A 20,673-nucleotide genomic window follows, 5' to 3' on the forward strand; every position below is an offset into this window, starting at 1 on the left:
TTGTTATAATGATTCTATATACAATGGTCATTATCATATTAAAGCAGTCCTAAACAGGTCTAAACAAATATGATTTTAATGTGAGAGGACAAGAGATGGACTTTTTCCACTGGAAGAAGCGTTATTAGATTTATTACAAACATCCATCTTTTAGCTTTCTTGAGATGTTGGTTGTTGTGCTGGAGCTGTGTGGATTACTTGTTGCAGATCATTGTAATGTTTTCTTTTCTCTTTGGACTTTAATTCTGACGGCACCCATTCACTGCACACGATCCATTGGTGAGCACATGCAAAACTTCTCCAGATGTGTTCAGATGAAAAGCAAACTCATCTACATTATGACCCTCTTAAATTTTCAGGCCAATGTTCATTTCTTGGGTCAACTATTGTTTTGATGTCTCTCGTCTAGTACTGGTTTTCTTAAGCCTTAAATTTAAGATGCTACCACATTGATGGGCTTATCACCCGGTTTGGTTTATTTTTTTTACGATAACGATCAACTGACTGTACAATCCCTAACTTGATAAGCAAATATCATTAATAAGCAACTTTCTGTTGAATATCAAGTAGGCCTACTAAAACAGTCCGCAGTGATTAGACACTGAATCTTAAAAGAACTGACACTCCAGCCTTACCTGCCCCTAGATATCACTCTACATCATATGATTTCACATAATATATTTCACCAGAATGTGATAGAGCTTTGAAAATCCATACAAGTCATCGCTATGACACGGAAACGCAGGAGCGATACCCTGCAGAGCCATTTAATTTCACAGAGAGAACACACAGCGCCTGGGAGAATTTATACTGTTGAACCCTGGGGTAAGTGACCCTCCAGTGAGAACCAGGGCAGAACAAGCCTCTGGCCTTGCAGCACAACATCTGATCCAAACGCTCCTGCTGCTGAGTGTCACGCTGTAACCTCAACCTGTCTGCTGCAGTCATGTGGAAGGAGAAGAAAGTATTCTTGAGTGCAGGAGAGAGTTCTATCAGAACTCCATGCTTTCAGAAGATGAAGGTCAGATTGAGGAGCGCTGAACTCCACCGCACTGCCAGGTGGAGACAGCTCTTGCTTTTTAATGGCAACAAATGTTTCAAATTGGAGGAAGGGGGTCCAGCTCCTTAAGCAAACTACTTTTATGGGGTTTGTTCATCGTAACACCCATCTGAAAAGGTGGAAAAGCATAAATCACCACTGTCAGCAGGACAGCAGCAGCAGAGCATGATTTAAAAAGTCCTTTACGGCGAGTATAGACATCAGCAGGTTAGCAAACAGCCCTTAGAAAAAAAAAAAACACTGTCTGGAAGGACATGAACTTGAGCCGTAGTGCCCTCTTCTGGAAACCAGCTGTGGAAACTGTCGAAACATAACATGACAAAACTGAGAATGTCACAAGGTGAAGCAGACTGTTGTTTGGCAAACATGCATCGTGACGGACGCAGCAAAAATCTGTTTTCACACAGATGTGCTTTAGGACAAAAATATCCAAACATTTTTAAAGCGTCAATACAATTCTGACCTTCAAGTCGAGCTGTCACAATAAACAGGGAGGCTCACAGCACATATTATACACAGACCTTGAGCATATTAAAGACAAAATTCATGCAGAGAACACAAGATATGACCTTCAGTCACTGGAGATTTTGCTTTTCAATTGTGAATGAGATTTCTTTTGGTCATTTATCGGTGTTGCCTTGAGTACAGTCCCTGCATGACACGTTCAAAATAACTTTTTAAAGAAGAAAAAAAAAACTCCTTGAAAAGGAAACATCAAAACGATATAGATAGATAGATAGATAGATAGATAGATAGATAGATAGATAGATAGATAGATAGATAGATAGATAGATAGATAGATAGATAGATAGATAGAGTGTTTCTATAACTATAATAAATAGTAACAAAAGGCTTGAAGGTTGCAGGTGGTGTTCACATTCTAGATAGAGTTTGATTGGACAACTCTATACATAATCTATACTGATGCTTCAAAGACAACAAATGTTTACTTAGTTACATTTTGATTTCAAGGGGTCTTCAAACAGTTGTAGTTTCACACGAACAACTTTCAAGCAAGTAGTTTGGAATCACAGAGGACGTTATAAAACAGTCAAATACTGAAAGTAGCAAGTATTTATTCAAGGTCAAATTATTTACATTGTAACCAAAGACAACATCCTGGAAAATGGTACAAATCGTTTCCATTAATATATATATATAATATTTATATATTTCTTGTAATTGTAATTTAAAATTTATCTAAAATAATGCAATAAGGGGGGAACGTATAAAACGAAGAAAAGTTGGTGAAAGTAGTCTAGCAGTCTAACATCAAATATGTACAGAAATATGTACAATTGAAAGAAAAATTAATTCAGATCTGTAAATTAACTTATCGTAAAACTTGCTTCAGTTTTACAAAATAGAACAAGCTTTACTACATATGGCTCTGCTTCAGCAAAGATCTGACAGGAATAGAAGACACTTTTGCTTAGTTCGGTCTGAAAAAGTATGCACTGTCTTTTGTTTAGTTTTTTTTTTTTTTTTTTTTTTCTTGAAGACCTTTCAGCAGCTTCCAGCCATTCTGCAGACATACACAGGATGGAATTAAAAATGTCTGAAACATAATTAAGAAAAAAAAATCTGAAATCACATCAAAAGATAAAGAAAATAATTCATAAAATTATAAAACAATAAATCTCAATTCCATGCTATTTAGATCATAATTAAATTAACAAAGGATGAGCATTTTGATTTGAGTCATGAACGCACTAAAACACTTGAAAAGCATTTTTAAGTACCGTTTTTTTTTTTTTTTTTTTTACATTGAAATGGACCTCACACAGCACAGTCTCCAAAACTAATCAAAGAAACATTATGAATTAAAAAAAAAAACTTTTTTCCAAGGGTAATGTAAGATGGTGATTCTTCACACAGAGAAGTATTTAAACTGCAGACGCCACTGGAAGATCAAAGAAGCAATGAAAATATGCCAGAGCCCCCTACAATTCTTCCCTTGATATCCAGATAAAAATCACCAAAACATTTTGTTTAGTGTGTAGTTTTTACAGAAATCAAACATAATAGCTTGGTTTCAGTATAAATGTGAAAGAAACGTTTGATATATGAACATTAAACATCTCATAATCATTAAACACTTTGTGAGCAGGACTACAAGAATCCCTACAGGAATCCACGGTGTCATGTTCGCAAGGTCTTTGTCTTTGGTTCGTTAGGCATCTTAGGCTTTCTTCAGACTGGCAGCAAAATCATTATTCTATTTTTATTTTTTTGCACATCTGACTCAATTAGCTTTATTATTATTATTATTATTTTTAGAGTCTACTTTCAACAGCAAACAACATGTACACTTCGGTTCAAAATTTGGGACCAGACTCCAGTATAATTCCTTTTTTTTTATATATATATATATATATATATATATATATATATATATATATATATATATATATATATATATATATATATATATATATATATATATATATAAAATAATTATTTTATTCAGCAAGGATGCATTCAATTAAAAAGTTGAAGAAATTACTGTTGACAATTCACCTTTCCCATCACAAGAATAAACTATATCTTTAAATGTATTCATATAGAACGCACTTATTTTTAATTCTAATAATATTACCGTTTTTCTGACCAAATAAATGCAGCCTTGGTGAGCATAAGGGACTTCTTTTAAAAACATGAAAAATAATATTTTAGGATATATTCCTGAACACACAAAATGCCTCTCGATGCTTGTGTCATGTCATGAGCAGAGGCAAAGTTACCAGTTTCTACAACTCTTGTTACTGTGTAATAAATTCTCTTACATGTGTAAACAGTCTGGCCTAAAACTCAGATTTGAAAAGCAAAGCGGATTTGCATGCAGTGTGAACAAAGCCTCAGCCCTCAGTGTTTGAAATATCAATAAGTTACTAGGTTTAGTGTAAATCTTTACACTACAAACAAGGACAACCATCTTAAAATCATGTTTGTTTTTTACATGAGAATCAGTGCTTCAAAAACCAAATATTAAGCAAACACAGCCGAGTGTGTGTACGTGTGTGAGTATGAGAGAAAGAGACAGCATTTGAAAAACACACAATGTAAAAACAAGCGAAAAGAAAGAGGAAAAAAAACAGAACATGAAAGTCTCTGCAGTGAGCCACTCAGGTGACTGTAGCGACACTTAACCACCTTTACCACCGGATCTGTTGTTTCTAGTCCTGAAGGGCCTAAGGCACGTGGCCAGGTCCAGATTTAACCCACAGAAGAGGTGGAAATACGACACCTCTGCTAACAGTGCTCCAAATAATCAATCACCCGTGAAATAGATTTCTGTCCCGTGGTTCCGACAGAACACTGACGAGAGGAAAGAACAGAGAGAAGTTAAAACGGATTTAAATGTCACTGGCCAGACATGAGAGAACAGCTACATGTTTTATAACATCATGGCCCTCTACACCTGGCACTAGATTGCATGCATGGTGACCAGTTCACAATTCGATAACACATTTAAAGCCAGGTGCAACTACAGCCAAGACACACTCTGGTCCGACCACTAGAATTACATTTGGATGACTTTTCAGCATCTGCATACAAGCAAGTAATATGTACTACAGAATTTCACAATGTTTTGTCATGCTGATATTTCCATCAGTTATTAAAATAACGTAACACTTGCCATTTTTAACTGTGCAATGCAAGGAGCAAAATCTCTGATATCATTGGTTGTACTTACCGTCAGGTTCATGAAATTAAGGAATTTCTTCAGCATTTCAGTCATGATAGAGAAATCTCCCTTGGGAAGGTTTTCCCGTACGATTTTCACATTCATCTGAGAAAGAGAGAGAAAGGATATTATATTTAGGGATGCACTACATTTCGAACTTTCGAATGCTCCACTCATGTACTCACTCATGCTCACAAAAAGCAAAGTCTAATCAAATAATGCGCCGACAGGACATTTCTATGAAGTATACTTGCTCCTGTTTGCAATAGCGCTTATGTGCTATGACATGGTGTAGTACAGGGCAACGCTGATAAATGACGCTATCCTCTTGTGTCACTATGCTCTGCTCATGTGCTCGGATAATAATAGCTTTGCAGGACTATACATTATTTGGATAATTAAACAAAAAAACGGTTGCAAAAAACGTAATAAAAAGATTATATTGATATTTAATATTCATATATTTTCGGTCCAATTTTATTGTTTTACTGTCAATAAATGTGTGGTTATTTTATTGGCTTGTATATTTAAATTCAGTATCGTTAAAATTATAGAGTTAGCTTAGTCTCACAAAATTATTTTATATTATTTAATAAAATGATAAATAATTATTAAAAACCATTTTCAGGGCATCCAGAATTTTCAGTTTTGACCCGAAAATATTTATCGATATATTTGATAATATGAAAAATATTATCACAATTTAAAATAACTGCCTTTTTTTAATTGATTTTAAAATGTAATTTATTCCTGTGATGGCAAAGCTGAATATTTAGCAGCCATTAATCCAGTATTAAGTGTCACATGACCTTTCAGAAATAATTACTGATATATTGCGTTGGTGCTCAAGAAACAATCCTTCCTACTATCAAAGTGGAAAACAGTTGCTTTGCTCAAAATTGTTGTGGAAACAGTGATGCAAGTTTCTTTTTCTTTACATTATCAGGGGTATGATCGTGTGTAGAGTCACAGGGTTTCAGCGGATTATAGTACAAATACACTCATAAATCTGCAAGGTTCAACTTCTGTGAGCCATTATTGTGGCAGAACACAGACCATGAAAATAAAAAGAACACTCCAAGCAATTCCACGAAAAGGTAATTGAAAAGCATATGGCAGGGGATGGATACAAGATGATTTCAAAATTCAACCCTGGGAGTACGGTTATATTAGGTAAGAAATAGAGTATTGGCACAGCTGTAAATCTACACATGACCACCCTGAGGGAGCTACAAGCTTCAGTGGAAGAGATGCAAGAGACCAGGTGCTTCACCACTCACAGCTTCATGGGAAAGAGGTACAGAGACAGACACTGTTAAAAATGTCATATGACATCTCAGCTGGAGTTTTCCAGAAAGGATGTGGGAGACTCTTAATGCAGCTGGAGAAGGTTGTGTAGTCTGATGAGATCAAAGATCAAGTTTTTGGCCATCAGAGGAAATATAATGTTGTGTGTAAGCTACACACTGAGCATCATCTGAAACACCCCTTCCTCACTGCAGATCATGGTGATGACAGTATCATGCTTCTCTGCATCAGGCCCTAGAAGGTGTATCAGGGTTCAATGAATGCAACAAAATCGAGTGAAAACTTGCACCAGCAACGTAGAAGAAGATTTGTTCCCCAGCAAGATAATAAACCCAAACATAAAGCCAAGCAGACAGAATCTAGACTTCAACTGAGAAATTGTGAGTGGACTTGCAAGAAAAGAGAGGACTGGCATAGTTATGACAGTAAATTCCACTCACTTCACTGGAGGAAGTCACAAAAATACACAAAACTACATCGTTGCTTTGGTTCAAAACTAACCAATCAATTACCCAACTAGCTGCTCTCGGGAGAAACTAAAGAATAAGAGAAGTGATGCTCACCGGACTCTCCTGACATAAACACCCAAGAAGAAGAGCGGAGTATGATGCCACAATGCTGTCCTCCATGTGTTTCCCAGCATGCTGCAGAGCTAAAAAAAAAAAAGGAAGACAGGATGCTTACACAAAATCTTCCCCTTTAACAAGTACATAAAGTACATTATAACACGCAGCAGGGTATCAAAAGACTATTTAAAAAAAAAAAGCAACAATGGTTAATGTACACTATTAATATGATAGCAATTTAATTTCAGTTCATATTAGTGTAAATTCCCCAACAACAAAAATTATGTGAAATGCAATTCCATTGTCCAATGTCAAAAGTGTAGTAATTGGGAATAATTCGTACCTTTATTGAGGTCAAGCTCCTCTTCCTCCTCCTCTTTCTTGTCATTTGTGTCGTTGGTTTCCGAGGCCACCCACTGGATCTCTCCAGATGTTTCTTTCCACTCCCCACTCTGGTCTGCCTGAGATTTGGGCGCCTCACTTATGAGGTCATCGGTCTGTGCCTCAGCTAGCACTGCTGCTTGTTCCCGTTCAAGAAAGAGCTACACAGACAAACAGAAACACTTGGTTTAGTTGGCCAATATCAGATTTAAGGATAAAGCATCTCGCAGACCAAACATGGAGACTATAATCACCTGAACTAGAGCAGCCAGCGCGTTTGATGACTTTACTGTCGCGGGTCCCTTCTCGCACTCGGTTTGATTCGTTTTTTGTCCGTCCGCCTTACTCTCCTCCTCTCCTTCCGTTTTCACGTCATTCTCCGACTTCACGTGTACCTCCATCTTGATCATGTAGCTAAAGTCCAGGTCCATCTCCACCAGACAGTGTCTGTTTCTGGCACTGTACTCCACCAGATTTATCAGCAGACCCAGACCCTGTGCACAGATAAAACACTGTCACACTCACGGCAAAAACACCGGCACTTCAATACTGAACAGAATAATAGAATCGGTCAGTACTACAGTACTGAGTACAAACTCAGTTCAACTTCTTGACAAGAACTGCGCTTATTTAGACGCAGAACGTCTTTACGAACACATATAACGGGAGACTTTTCAGACTTCACCTCAGCGACTGCCAAGACTGTGCATGCATGGAAGTTTTTGTTACAATCTCTTATCTTGCCATTTTTCTGATGCTACTTTACTTAAAGCAGTCAAAAACCACTTCTAAGTAATAATAACAAAAAAAAGTATTCTTCTCTCAAACAGCCATAAGATCATATAACAGATCAGATGAATGTGTAATATTCTATACTATTTTTATTGTAATATTAGTTCAATTATTTTGATGGTACCTTTTACACAGCTGTTGATAAGTAACTCTGTGACATTTATTATAATGGGTTTATGTGAATATTGAATATTGTTTTGAATACCGAAAGTTGTTATTTTTTAACTAATACATTTATTTAGTCTAATGAATGTTATACCTGATAGCTCCTGTAATGTTGAATGGCTATAATCAATGGTTAAATATTAGGGGGGTGGGGGGGGGGGGCACTATTTCCTAGAGACATCCGTATTATTGCTAGGAGTAATACTCACCTTCAGAAAAAAAAAAAAAAATATATATATATATATATATATATATATATATAATAATAATAAATATATATATATATATATATATATATATATATATATATATATATATACATACATACATACATACATACACACACGTCACTTAACAAATATACTGTCTTTATGCTTTTTCTACATTAATTTGAAGAACGAATGTGAAATTATAACAATATAAAGTATATTTAAAAACATTAATGTAAGGTGGGATTGATCACAATAACAAAAATGTATCTTTTGACAGCACTGATATGCATATTTACTTAGAATAATCTTATATTGTGAAAAAACTTTTGCTGTTATTTTTGAACTGATTTCATTTTTATAAATGGTATTTTTGAAGCTGCAGGTCCGTGTAATTAATGTGGAGTTTCTCACCAGGACACGGATGTCGAATCTCTGCTCCTGAGGCAAATAGCGTGGGACCTTCAGAACAGAGTCCAGAGCTGTCTGTATGAGGCCATCCTGCTCACCTGTTTTAGTGCTGCCCCACTCTGAGAGAGAGAGACGACGTGAGGGTTAATCTTACATTCTTATCTTAACATTTACACAAAGTTATTTTATATTACTTCATTACTTGGTGAGCACTGTTTAAATCCTCTCAGTCACACATCTAAAAGTGTCTCACCGTTATCATGTGTGAGGTTGAGCAGAACTCCGATAACAGCTCTCATACAATCCTCCACGGCCTTGCCCACGTTGCTATGACTACTCTGCAGGAGGGCGGAGCTCGGTGAAGAGACCTCTCGGCTGTAGCGCTGTATCATCTGCTCACAATGCCGCAGGGCCCTACACACACACACACACACACACACGAAGCACAACTTCAGAATGACAAAATGCCTGATCACACAAAGCAACGCTGCGACTAGACTTTCTATATCATCACACACACCTTGCTGAGGATACGATGAGCTGGGACTCCTTGTAGGCGATCAGATAAGTCTGGTTCTCAGGATTATGGACTGTCACCTGGATGTGAAAGAGGAATATATTTTTTTATTAATTATACATAGTAATTACATGCATTCTCCTCAAGGGCTGTCAAAGGTATTGTGTCAACCTGCAGTAAATATTACTACATATATTCAATTATACATCATTTCGGTTTCATTCTATTTGGTGCAATTTCCAAAAACTGATCAGATCTAAAGAGTAAGCATCTTAAGAAGAGGCATCATTACAAATAAATGTAGGTCAATAAAGTCCATGTTATTATTTACTTATTGCAGGTTAATTATTGCAGGTCCTTCTTTAGTCCTAATTTTATTAATCATTTCATTATTATCATACTCACACTCTCCAGAACTCGTAAACAGCGCTCTGCTCCCCAAAGTGACGCCACCAGACTCTCTTTATCTTCTTCTCTACTCAAGTTCTCAACACACTCTTTCACTGAGGGCAAAAAATATAGATATCTCAACCCTCTCTTTCAACAAACATCAGAATTAAGTCCAGGTATACTCAGTTAGGGTACCTTTATCTACAATGTGGTCCAGACCCCCAAGTAAGCGCAGTTCTTCCTTAAACCAGTCTCCGGCTCGCTTCGATGTCAGTGACAGTAATGTCTCCATCGCTAAGTGTCCAGTCTGAGATGCAAAAAGTAACAAATTGGAAAATAGCATTCAAGCAGATGCACATACAAAGTTAAAAAAGGTTATTTCCATTTTAAAAACCGAAGCAGCATTTTACTTTTGAAAGGTAGTTAATAAAAAGAGAGGCTTCTTCTGAAAGGCCTGTTGGCCTTTTTATACTTGCATGCATGTTTTTTTTTTCAACATGGCTGCATTACATTTATCAAAAGTGACAGTAAAGACATATACTTCTACAAAATTGTATAATTGTTCCATTCCGATTAATGTGGTTCTTTTGAACTTTCTATTCATCAAAGAATCCTGAAAAAAAGTTTCCTGAGCAGCAAATTAGCATATTTGAATGATTTCTGAAGGATCATGTGACACTGAAGAAAATTCAGCTTTGCTATCACAGGAATAAACTACATTTCAAAATATATTGTTTTAAACAATCATTTACAATTGTAATAATATTTCACACTCCCACGGTTTTTTAAATCTTACAAATCCCAAACTTTTAAAAAGTAGTGAATGTAAACCTTTTCGAGAAAAAAAAAAAAACCTTGCGTCAAAGACAGCGTTTGATTTCTTATGCTTTCTTCGCTATTCAGTCTACAAACAGCTAAACATAAAAACAGATTTTTTTGCTGCCTGTCTGAACAAAGCCAAGGTGAATGGAAGAACATCTCCTCTAAAACATTCATTGGTTTTCTCTGTCAGTTCTGACATCAAAGGTGCGAGAAACAGCAGTCACTCACTGTGATGTTTTCTAGGTCCAGATGTTTGTTGTGGACTGTTTCGCAGAGTTTGCGGATCTTCTGTTTAACCCGGCTCATCTCTTTAGCTGTTAACTGGTCTGCTACGGAGTCATCCTGCTCTAGTTCCAGCAGCCTGATCATCAGCTCCAGACAGGACCGGTCCAGGTCCATATTTAGCCGGTCTCGGCTCAGTATGTACATTAGAGATGCTGTGCAAAGAGCCAGGTTCTACCAGATCCAAAAGAACGGTTAGAGAAAGAGAAGGAAAATGTTCTGAATGTATTATCTTTACTTTTAAGGGAACACCTGCACATCAATGTCCTCAACAGAAATGAACTTAATGCCACAAAACTTTCAAAAACAAGTCACTTAGCATTATAAAAAAAGTGCTTTACTGCAACGCAAGACTTCTAGTCTCTTGCTTTATTCTAAACATCTGTCTTGATTTATTAAATGGATTTAATTTATTTTACCGAACATCCTTCAATACACAAAACCAAGTCAAGCCGAAAGAGCCAAGGCAAACATTCACGCTCCATCTGTGTAAATTGAACTAACGAGATTTACAGAGTAACGGCTCAGCTTCTGTTTGCATTTCTCCCTTGTCTTCCCGCGGAGATGATTACATCTCCAATTAATGTATACTAATGAAGTAAACAAACGGTTTCTCCACACAGCACTGTAGCTGTGTTCATAATGATAGAGCTGTGACAGTTTGGAAGGATGCTTGGTTATACAGATTAGTTGGTTTTAACATTAACGGCAGTTGGTTGGTTACGTGACTGGCATGTTGGTTAGGGGCTGATTGAGACACTCACCGGGTGTTGTTGGGCATCACTGAGCATCTTAAAGACCTGGGCCACCTTCCCTCTGGCCCTCAGGTGCATGCGGAAGCTGGGCATGGCACAGCGTGTGGCCAGACTGATTATACTGCAGCCAGAAATGAAGGAGGAAAAAAGGATGAGTGGTTTTTGTTATAAACGAAACGTGTCTTTGTGTGTGAGAATGTTTTTTTACTACAGGAACCAGATGAGTCCTCTACACAATGTGACTTTGCTGTAGGCTGATATTATTTAAACTAATCTGAGCTGGATGATGACATCACTGAATTCAATGGGGAACTGCCTTTTACTGAAAATTGAGTTTGCTATTGTCATTTTGCATTATTGACGCACTATATTCCTGCTTAATATTTTAAAGTTGCTTTGACACAATCTGTATTGTTAAAAGCGCTATATAAATAAAAGTGACTTGAAGTGCATATATGGAGGTTCCTGTGTGCATCAGTTTTATTATTCTTCACCAAAACTATTATGAGTGTCAATTAAAATACAGCTGAAATAAAATAAGCTAAAGTACTAAATATGACTAGTGCTGTCAAACGATTAATTGGAATTAATCAGATCCAAAATAAAAGTTTGTTTACAAAATGTGTGTGTACTGTGTATATTTATTATGTATATATAAATAGAACCACATGCAGTATATATTTTGAAAATATTTACATGTTTATATTACAGATAGATATATTTGATCTATAACCAACATGTTTTTTTCTTAAATGTATACATGTGTGTATGTGTGTGTATGTATATAGACATGCACAGTACACACACATATTATATAGACAAATTTTGGCAAACAAATAATTTGACAGCACTAGAAATGAACTTAAAATAAATGAAAGTTAAACAGAAAATATAAACAAAACAAAAAAGAGATACAAACTTGCAAAAACACATACAACTACTAAATAAAAAAAAAAAGAAAATATTACAAAAAAAAAACTATGAAATAAAAAAAAGTTTAAAATATAAATAAATACTAAAAGTGTAATGTTACACATATTCTTATTGAAAACTGGAAACTGTCATTGAGTGTCAACAGCAAAAAAAGAGCATTTTGCTAAATAGAAGCACTTTTTTTATGTATGTTGACATAAATCTGTCATTAAAACTAGTTATGACAGACACTGTGAAAATGATTACATTTCAACAACGAATTGGAGTCAAAAGTAATTTTATAATTAGATTCGGAAGTTAATGTACATGTAGATGCTTTTATTTATTAATTAATTTTTCTAGTGTTGATTATTATATCTTAAAATAAATAGCAGCTGAATACAATAGTTTGGGCTTTGTTGTTTAATGTAACCTTTAATGTGATGCACAACAGGACTCCTTACACAGTTTGTAGCATTAGATTAAATAGATTGTTTTAATATAATTTCATATAATTAATTTTACTTAAAGACAGAGCCAAAATCTGTTCAGTAAACCATTGCTCAATGAAAAGGAACGAAGCAATTATGAGATTTAATTCCACCCCGCCTTACCGAACCATCATTTTTGTGAACTGTTACACACCTAATAAATACTATAATTGCAACGTTGTTGTTACTTACATATTTATTTGCCAAGAAAGATTTAAAGCTGTACTGAGTCAGTTTCATAGTTGAAGTCATTATCTATAATAATTTACAGCAAATTACAGCTGTGATACATAGGCGTGAGGTTGCAAATAATCACCCAGAATACTCCTTTCAGCATTTGTCTCACCTAAGGCAGCGTGTGTTGAGGGGTTGTGTGCTCTTCAAGCCCGTCTCCAGATAATCAAAGTCATCAGTGAACTCCTGATTCTCCCCAAACTCCACTACGTCATTAAAGTGCTTCACATGTTGGACCACCGTGTACAACTACACACACAGGGCAAGAAAGAAACAGTTACCATATTTTCGGACTATAAGTCGCACTTTTTTTCATAGTTTGGCTGGTGCTGTGACTTATAGTCAGGTGCGACTTATTTATCAAAATTAATTTGACATGAACCAAGAAAAAACATAACCGTCTCCAGCCTCCAGAGGGCGCTCTATGCTGCTCATTGCTCCTGTAGTCTACACTGAAGACATAGAGCGCCCTCTCGTGGCTGGAGACGGTAATGTTTTCTATTGGTTCTTGGTTCTAAATAAATGCAATTTATAGTCCAGTGCGACTTATATATGTTTATATGACGTATTTTTGGACAGATGCCACTTATACTCAGGTGCGAGGTATATTAAAATATGAGCATGTCCTTTGTTCAAGTCAGTGTTGTAACCTAACTAAATCTTATAAAAAAAAAAATTTAAACAAAAACTTATTTGAAATAAAGACTAGATTAAAACCATTAAGAATACTGGAAGAAAAATTTAAATATCCAAATTAAACAAAATAAGTTTCAGATGAAGTACTAAAGTTATTAAAAGTGGAAACATTTTAGAAAGAATGATTTCCATTATTTCCCGGATTGTATTGCTCACCTCCTTGTGCTCCGTCCTGCATTTTAGTGCAGTGACGATGTCCTGGTATGGCTCAGTGGGGATAGTGACAGACTTAATGACTTTGGGTGGAGGGGGTGGAGCTTTAAACACTCCATCATCTTTATGAGAGTTTGTGTCTTTGCTGCTGCTGGACACACTGGCCTTCTGCAAAACAACAAAAATAACATCATTATGGTGTGCAAAGACAGAGGACATGCGAGGTCATGAACGGAGTACTTCACATACAGGTACAGCCAAAGTATGAGAGGAAGCAGAAGGCGGCACTTCCTCCGGCTCGGGTTGATTCCAGTGACGAGCGTTATAAACGGCTTTAGCAGGAGACTGCATTAAACACACACACAAAATAAACACAAATTTTTTAGGTTCAAAATTCAAATGTAGCTTTTTAATGATGTTTCTGCTTATTTTAATGAAGCTTTTTTTTAGCTTTACTTTTTTTGGCCTGCTGAAGATCTTGCGTCCGATCTCCTTTGATCTGTCGGTTTGCTTTCCATGTCGTTCCTTCTGTGAGCCTGTATCTCCTGTCTCATCCAGCGACTCCTGAGAATCTAACAAAAAAAAAGAGACATCATGAACCCAGAGATAACTCTACAAATAATCGTTATCCATAATTATAGTTTAAATTCCCATTAATGCTCTTATGAAACAACATTTGTTTGTTTTAATGCCATGCCAGCTTCTGTGGCTATTTTCATGGAAAGAAAATCTATGGCTTAATTCTATCAGATTTTTACCATTTATCTTTTGCTAAGAACTCTTAAATTGTATTTGGCTTAACTCTGTTAAAAATCCCTTCGAAAGAGTTAACTGAATAAAAGAATACCTGTACTTAGGCTGCTTTGACTCTGTTGACTCTCTTGCGAGTCGCTGATCTGGGGACTGCCCACGCTGCTTGTCAAAGCTTCCGTCTCTGCTTTCTTATTCCTCTTTTTCTCTTTAGCAGCTAAGTCGTCTTCATCCTCACTATCACTCTCACTCAGGTCGTCAAAACCAAAGTATTTGATCTTGTAGCTGGTGCTGCCGGATGCAGTGGCGTCTCCATCTGCGTCCTGAGCCTCATTCTCCTCAAAGCCAAAAAACTCCAGTTTTGTCTCCTTTTTACTTTTACTTTGAGCAGGTCTGAACCTAAAAAAGAATATAGAATATGAAGAGAGAAATCCAGATGACAATAAGTTAGTTCTGAAGTTTTCTGCATTACTACAAAAAAATCAATTTCTCACTGTAAGTGGTGTGTGTATGCTGTAAACCTTATTAATCTTATTAAATCTTAAATGATAAAAATTGTGTGTGAATAAATATATACTCTAACATTATACATTACTGCTACATTCCACTGTTAAAATAAATAACCACTGATAGCACTTGCTTCCAATATAAACCTAATCAAGCAAATACAAACAAAAAGACATGCTTTGGTGAATCAAGAGAGTATGTTTATATTGTACCTCGTAGGTTTGGAAGGTTGTGTGTCGGATTTCCTCCGGAAGGTTCCTGCCTCTCCTATGTCAGCTTGCACTGGGCTGGCAAAATCATCCACGCTCCTTTCTACTGAATCCTGGATAGTCACGTTACACACGGACACACAGGACGGGTGAAGAACCGTGTAGTCCCTCACACGGCCCCGACCTGCGGGCTTGACCTCTGAACTCCCAGCAACCCCTGCAGGGGCACTCTTCACCAGCGCAGAGGCTGGTGTTGAAGTCACAGCAGGAACTGGTGCATCACCGGCTCCAGAACTATCCGTCTCTTTATTCCGTGGCCGTCGGTACACTCTGTCGCTGGATGGTTTAAGAAGAGGAAGCTGCTCAAAGTCAACAGGTTCCACTGGAGGTTCAGGTTCATCAGGGCACTGTTCTGAGCTCTTGAGCCCATCTGAAGAGTTTCCAGCCTGGGTAGAACTCCCCTCGCCGGCCCCTGGAGGAGAGTCCTCCCCGAAAGAGTCCCAGTCAGAGATGGTTCTACTGTGGGTTTTTAAGCTGGAGATCTGGGAGACTGGTTTGCTTACGGTCACACTGGATCTGCTCCAGGCTCCTGCACTGCCATGCAATGAGGTTGGATATGTTGTAGCTACAAAAAATTATATATATATAAAAAAAATAAGATATCGTAATTTGTGATTAATAAAGTGTTGGTTGGATGTGAAAAATGCAAACCTGAAATAGTGGAACATGAAAGCATAACTTTGTTACATAAAATCGTATTCTATAAATATAAACAATGGCAAAATAAATAAATAAAAATTATAGAAAAAAAAAGTATTGCTTGAATATAAGCCATAGCAAAACAAAAATACATAATATTAGAAAATATTATTTTTTTACATATAAAGACTAGCAAATAAAATTTAATTATAAGTAATAGCAATATAAAAAAAAACTTATGCATAATTATATTGCAGAAATATAGCCTATATAACATCACTAAAATATATAATGTTATCTTAAATTATACTGTCTTAAACTACAGCGATATAAAAAAATTATATAAAACAGTACACCAAACCAAAACAACAAATATGACAACCCTGAATTCTTAAAGGGATAGTTTACACAAAAAAATCTTCTTTTATCATTCATTCACCCAAACCTGTATGACTGACTTTCTTCTGTTGAACACAATGAACAAGTCATTCAGCGGATTCGTGAACTGGATCAATCAATTGATTTAAAAGATAGAACCTAGAAGAACATCTAGTTCACAAATCAGACACCACTATTTCTCTCTCATGAGTCCTACGAGGGGAAAAAAAGATTTTCATTGAACAATGACTTCATAAGACCTGGGATATCCCACACTGGTCATATGGATCATGAATTGGGGTTTAATGGTGCCTTTGCATCTTTCTAGAACATTCTCAAACATACATTGTCCATTCACTTCAACTGCATGGAAATGAAAGACCAGCACAATCTTAACAATATCTTCTTTGTGTTCCACAGAACAAATAAAGTCATAGAGGTTTGGATCGACGAAAGGCTGAGTGCAGCTGGCTGTAAATAGAATTATTACTATTAGAATTTTTATGGTCCTTAGAGGGTCCTTGTTTCACGGCTCCTCTAATGTTGTAATTAGACTTGCTAAAGAGCCGAGGGAAAGTGTGGAACTGTATAGGGCTGAAAATATCCCGCTGAGCCCCAGAGTTCATGCTAGTGTGATTACCTGAGCCCCTCGACTACAGAACGAAGACTTCAGCAGAGCTACTGCTATTCTCAGCACTGAATAAAACCAGAATAACTGCTGCAGAAAGACATGAGTGACTTCACCCCACATAGCACAATGGTATGAGGTCATCATAATGACTCAAACATCATAATATGGATCTGACTGAAGTGATCTAGGTCATGTTCGGTAACCTGTAATATAGCACCCTAAATTACAGCAAAGCCAGGTGCTTGGGTTCATTAGAGCAATGGCACAAGCACAATAATAACTGTGTCATGACATTGTTTATTGCGTGTTAATGACTGTCTGGAAGTTAAAAGTAACTGCAAAGCCATAATGTGGATTGCATTACAGACACACTCAGTGGCACCCATTTACACCCAGTGCACCCACAAATTAATTCATTTACTGACCCTCGTGTAATTTTAAAACCCTGAAAAGATTTGTTCAGCTCTTTGGAGCACAAATTAACATTTTAAACATCCTCTCATTTTCGCCCAGCAATCGTGTCTCTCCAGCAGACTTGGATTAAACCGCTTGATTCATATGGATCAGTTTTGAAATATTTGAATCAACTTTATGCAACTTATACATTTTGGATTTTTGGACTTTTGATGCATGGACAAAAATGATGACATAATATTAAAAAAAAATATATTTTGTACTTCGAAAGTCTAAAAGCCAGAATTGAAATCATTGTTCACTGTAAATAATTTAAATAACTGATCTGAGAGAAGTAACCATGTCTGATCTGTGAACGAGAGTGTGATCTTTCCAATCAATTGTTTGATCCAATTTACAAAACCGCTATCATTTTGTGTATAGTTTGGTATCGTTTACGATCAGGTTCTTGAGTTCTCACTCACTGCGTTCCAATCGTTGGAGAGCAATCATGGCCACAACTTTAAAGGGTCATTCCAAACCGAAGAGCTCAAAATTGGCCACTTTAAAGCGCCCTATAGAATGAAGAATTTTGAAGGGTATGGATTCTTTTCACTTTGCTCTCATTAACTATCCCTTTAAGACCTTTCTCAGGTAAATAACATGTTTCTGCATGAATTGCGTGCTCTTCAAAAGCAAACCCTGCTGATTACTTAATGTCCTACCTGGGCTATTAATACCAACCACCCCGGTGCTGATGTTTGGGCTGCTGCCCAAGGTGGAAGTACCCACAGCAGTCACCGCTGTGCCGTGACTGAGCTTTTCTGTCTGGGCCTTCAGCTGCTCGTTCCCGGATCCTGCTGCATCTGAGCCAGTCTCAGATTGTGGAGTACCTCTGAATGTGACCGTTTTGGATTCTTCATCACTATCAAAGCCAAAGGGGTCCTCTGAGCTGTCGTCATCATCAAAGCGGGGTCGTTTAGTCAGCTCAGGAACCTCTGGCTTGAACGAGGGCCGTTTGACCCCCAACTGTGCCTTATAGGTGGTCTCTCCCCATTTGGTGCTAAGCGTAGCTTTCTTATTAGAAAACACCTCATCAAACTTCGAGCTGGCCTCTCCTCCCTTCCGTGTATATGTTTTACTAAATCTGGACGTCATGTTGATGTTTGTTACATATTCTCTAGAGGAAAACAGAAGACATGGAGAAATTAAAGATCATGTCAATATCTCAGCATTTAGGACAGATTTCAAACAAAAGCATAGCACACCTTGTTTTAAATGCTACAATGGGACTGAAACAGATAAATATGCAATAATACATTCAATTTAACCCAATAAAGACTACTGTATCATATTTGATACAGAAATTTCTAAGTCCAATAAAATATCAACATGATCAAAACTTTTCTGAAAAACCTGCACACAATCTACCACATGCCTTCAGCCCTGTGATGGAGTTCAATAATTCTTTAACAAGTAAAATAACATAAGATAATTTTTCAAAATCTCTTCACGTTGTGTCCTTCTATGTGCTGTAAAAATTCTTATACTTTTTTTTAATTATTATTAATAACTTTTAAATTGTTTGCAATTTTTAAAGACTTGCAACTTAGGCATACTTGATCATGCAGGCTTTTTTAAAATCATTTTTGAATTGAAGAATCAACACAATGACACAAAAGGCTTTTGAGGATAGTTTATTTGTACATCTATCATCATCTTAGTGTTTTAATATACGTTTTGCCCCCTACAATTAAATTAAGAGCTTTGATCATAAAACTCATAATTTAAAAGAATTGTCACAATATTTATATAGATTTTATGCAAGTACTCTATTATACTCATAATAATCTAGTTGATTTACATTATACGCTATCAGAATTTTATCTTACTTTTTCATTATATAAATAAAAAATGCATCAAACTGCATATTTCTGCTGAGATTGAAATTTATGATTTTCCTCTTGAGTATGCGCTCCATATTCTCACTAATGATACTACATGGGCCATAAAAGCCTGATAGACCAAATATGATACAAAACATAAAACAAATATGGAAACTTTTTACAATTTGAATATTTTGTTTTATAAAGGTTCAAAAAAACTGTTCCATTTGTGACTATTTCATCAGGCTTTACAGGGATGCCATAGTAAAAAGATGGTTTAAATCATAAAAAGTAACAAACAAAATGTGGAGCACTTTACTGGCACACAACTTCTTTATTCAACGCGTTTTTTAAAGCATTATGCGGACAGTACGCGAAATAATTACATATTTTTATTATTCACTCACCCTTAAGTTGTTTGAAACTTGCGAGAGTTTTTTTCTTTTCTTTCAGAAGAGCACAAAAGAAGATTTTAGGCAGGCTGACACCATAATAACACCTAAGTCAACTTTTACTTTTATTGTATGGAAAAACCTGCACTGATAGTCAATGGTGACTGAGGCTGTCAGACCCCAACGTTCTGCTTAACATCTTCTTTAGTGTTCCAAGAAATAAATAAAGCCATACATGTTTATAGCAACACAGTGGTGAGTAAATTATGTCAGAAGGTGTGATTTTGGGTGAACTTACCTTGTAATGACTAACATTACGAGCAGAAACATTGTTCATTTAACAGATGGTTACATGTTTGCACACTCACCGATCCGCCGTCTTTCCTCTGGGCCTCTGTGCTCCGAGAAGCCGCTAAATAGAAGCCCAGGCGATCTGCTCAATGAGCAAAAGCGCAAAGCGCGGCTGCAGCGCGGTACAACTAACAAAAGCACAAATTAGGCCAGACCGTGAAGTACTGCTGTTGTTTATTTGTGGAGAGCTGGATCGGTCAGACTGCTATACGCCATTAGAGTCGCCCCTCTTTCTCCGCCCCTAACGTCGGCGTAAAGTATTGCGTCACACCAGAACCCCGCTCGACCAATCAGAGATGCGCCCACTGATCATCTGTGCAGCAAACGTAGTTCCGATAGGATCAAATGACAAAGAAAGCGCGTTCTAATTGGAGAGAAACAGCAACCAGTGGGCGGGGCTTCGCGGTGAGGTCGGACAGGTCTTGAATGTTAGAAATTAATTTTTAGATTACAGCTGCAGACTGTAATAATAATTGCTATAGCTATACATACTTTTATATGGAGCGTGACAGCATATTTCACAGGGGCAACGGATAATTTCACTTCCATTTATAGTTGGCAGTTCTTAGTAAAATACATCAAGAACTCTTTTTAGACCCTTGATGCTCACAGATGTTTTACATTCTACTACTTTTTTCACCTGAT

General features: G+C 36.7%; 1 protein-coding gene across 3 annotated transcripts; it reads right to left on the reverse strand.

Annotated features, from left to right (window-relative positions):
- Nucleotides 1–2,119: 2,119 nt before the first annotated feature.
- On the reverse strand, nucleotides 2,120–20,285 carry LOC127933363 (wings apart-like protein homolog). Of its 3 annotated transcripts, none has more exons than XM_052530314.1 (20): nucleotides 20,046–20,285; nucleotides 18,125–18,577; nucleotides 15,302–15,923; nucleotides 14,680–14,981; nucleotides 14,289–14,404; nucleotides 14,082–14,177; nucleotides 13,836–14,000; nucleotides 13,096–13,232; nucleotides 11,356–11,467; nucleotides 10,538–10,765; nucleotides 9,683–9,794; nucleotides 9,503–9,600; nucleotides 9,101–9,177; nucleotides 8,834–8,994; nucleotides 8,584–8,699; nucleotides 7,258–7,497; nucleotides 6,966–7,164; nucleotides 6,620–6,708; nucleotides 4,758–4,853; nucleotides 2,120–2,618 (listed from the first exon to the last, which is right to left on the reverse strand). In XM_052530314.1, the coding sequence occupies exons 2-20, from the start codon at nucleotides 18,555–18,557 to the stop codon at nucleotides 2,529–2,531; spliced, it is 3,489 nt and encodes a 1,162-aa protein (XP_052386274.1). In that variant the 5' UTR covers nucleotides 18,558–18,577; nucleotides 20,046–20,285; the 3' UTR covers nucleotides 2,120–2,528. The 3 variants fall into 3 exon arrangements, with proteins under 3 accessions (XP_052386274.1, XP_052386276.1, XP_052386275.1); XM_052530316.1 differs by having other exon boundaries at nucleotides 2,120–2,585; nucleotides 18,125–18,579; nucleotides 20,046–20,284; XM_052530315.1 differs by having other exon boundaries at nucleotides 2,120–4,378; nucleotides 18,125–18,579; nucleotides 20,046–20,284.
- Between the last annotated feature and the right edge of the window lie 388 nt (nucleotides 20,286–20,673).

This window comes from Carassius gibelio, chromosome A17 (genome assembly GCF_023724105.1).
Source record: "Carassius gibelio isolate Cgi1373 ecotype wild population from Czech Republic chromosome A17, carGib1.2-hapl.c, whole genome shotgun sequence".
NCBI lineage: Eukaryota > Metazoa > Chordata > Actinopteri > Cypriniformes > Cyprinidae > Carassius > Carassius gibelio.

What these genes read in the sequence shown, in the direction of transcription:
- LOC127933363 (XM_052530314.1), bottom strand. Translation starts at nt 18,557, where the DNA reads ATGACGTCCAGATTTAGTAAAACATATACACGGAAGGGAGGAGAGGCC. An exon ending in TCAAAGCAGCCTAAGTACAG is followed by an intron (nt 14,405 to 14,679) that starts GTATTCTTTTAT and finishes TTTTTTTGTTAG; the next exon opens with ATTCTCAGGAGTCGCTGGAT. An exon ending in TTAATTTCATGAACCTGACG is followed by an intron (nt 2,619 to 4,757) that starts GTAAGTACAACC and finishes ATTATGTTTCAG; the next exon opens with ACATTTTTAATTCCATCCTG.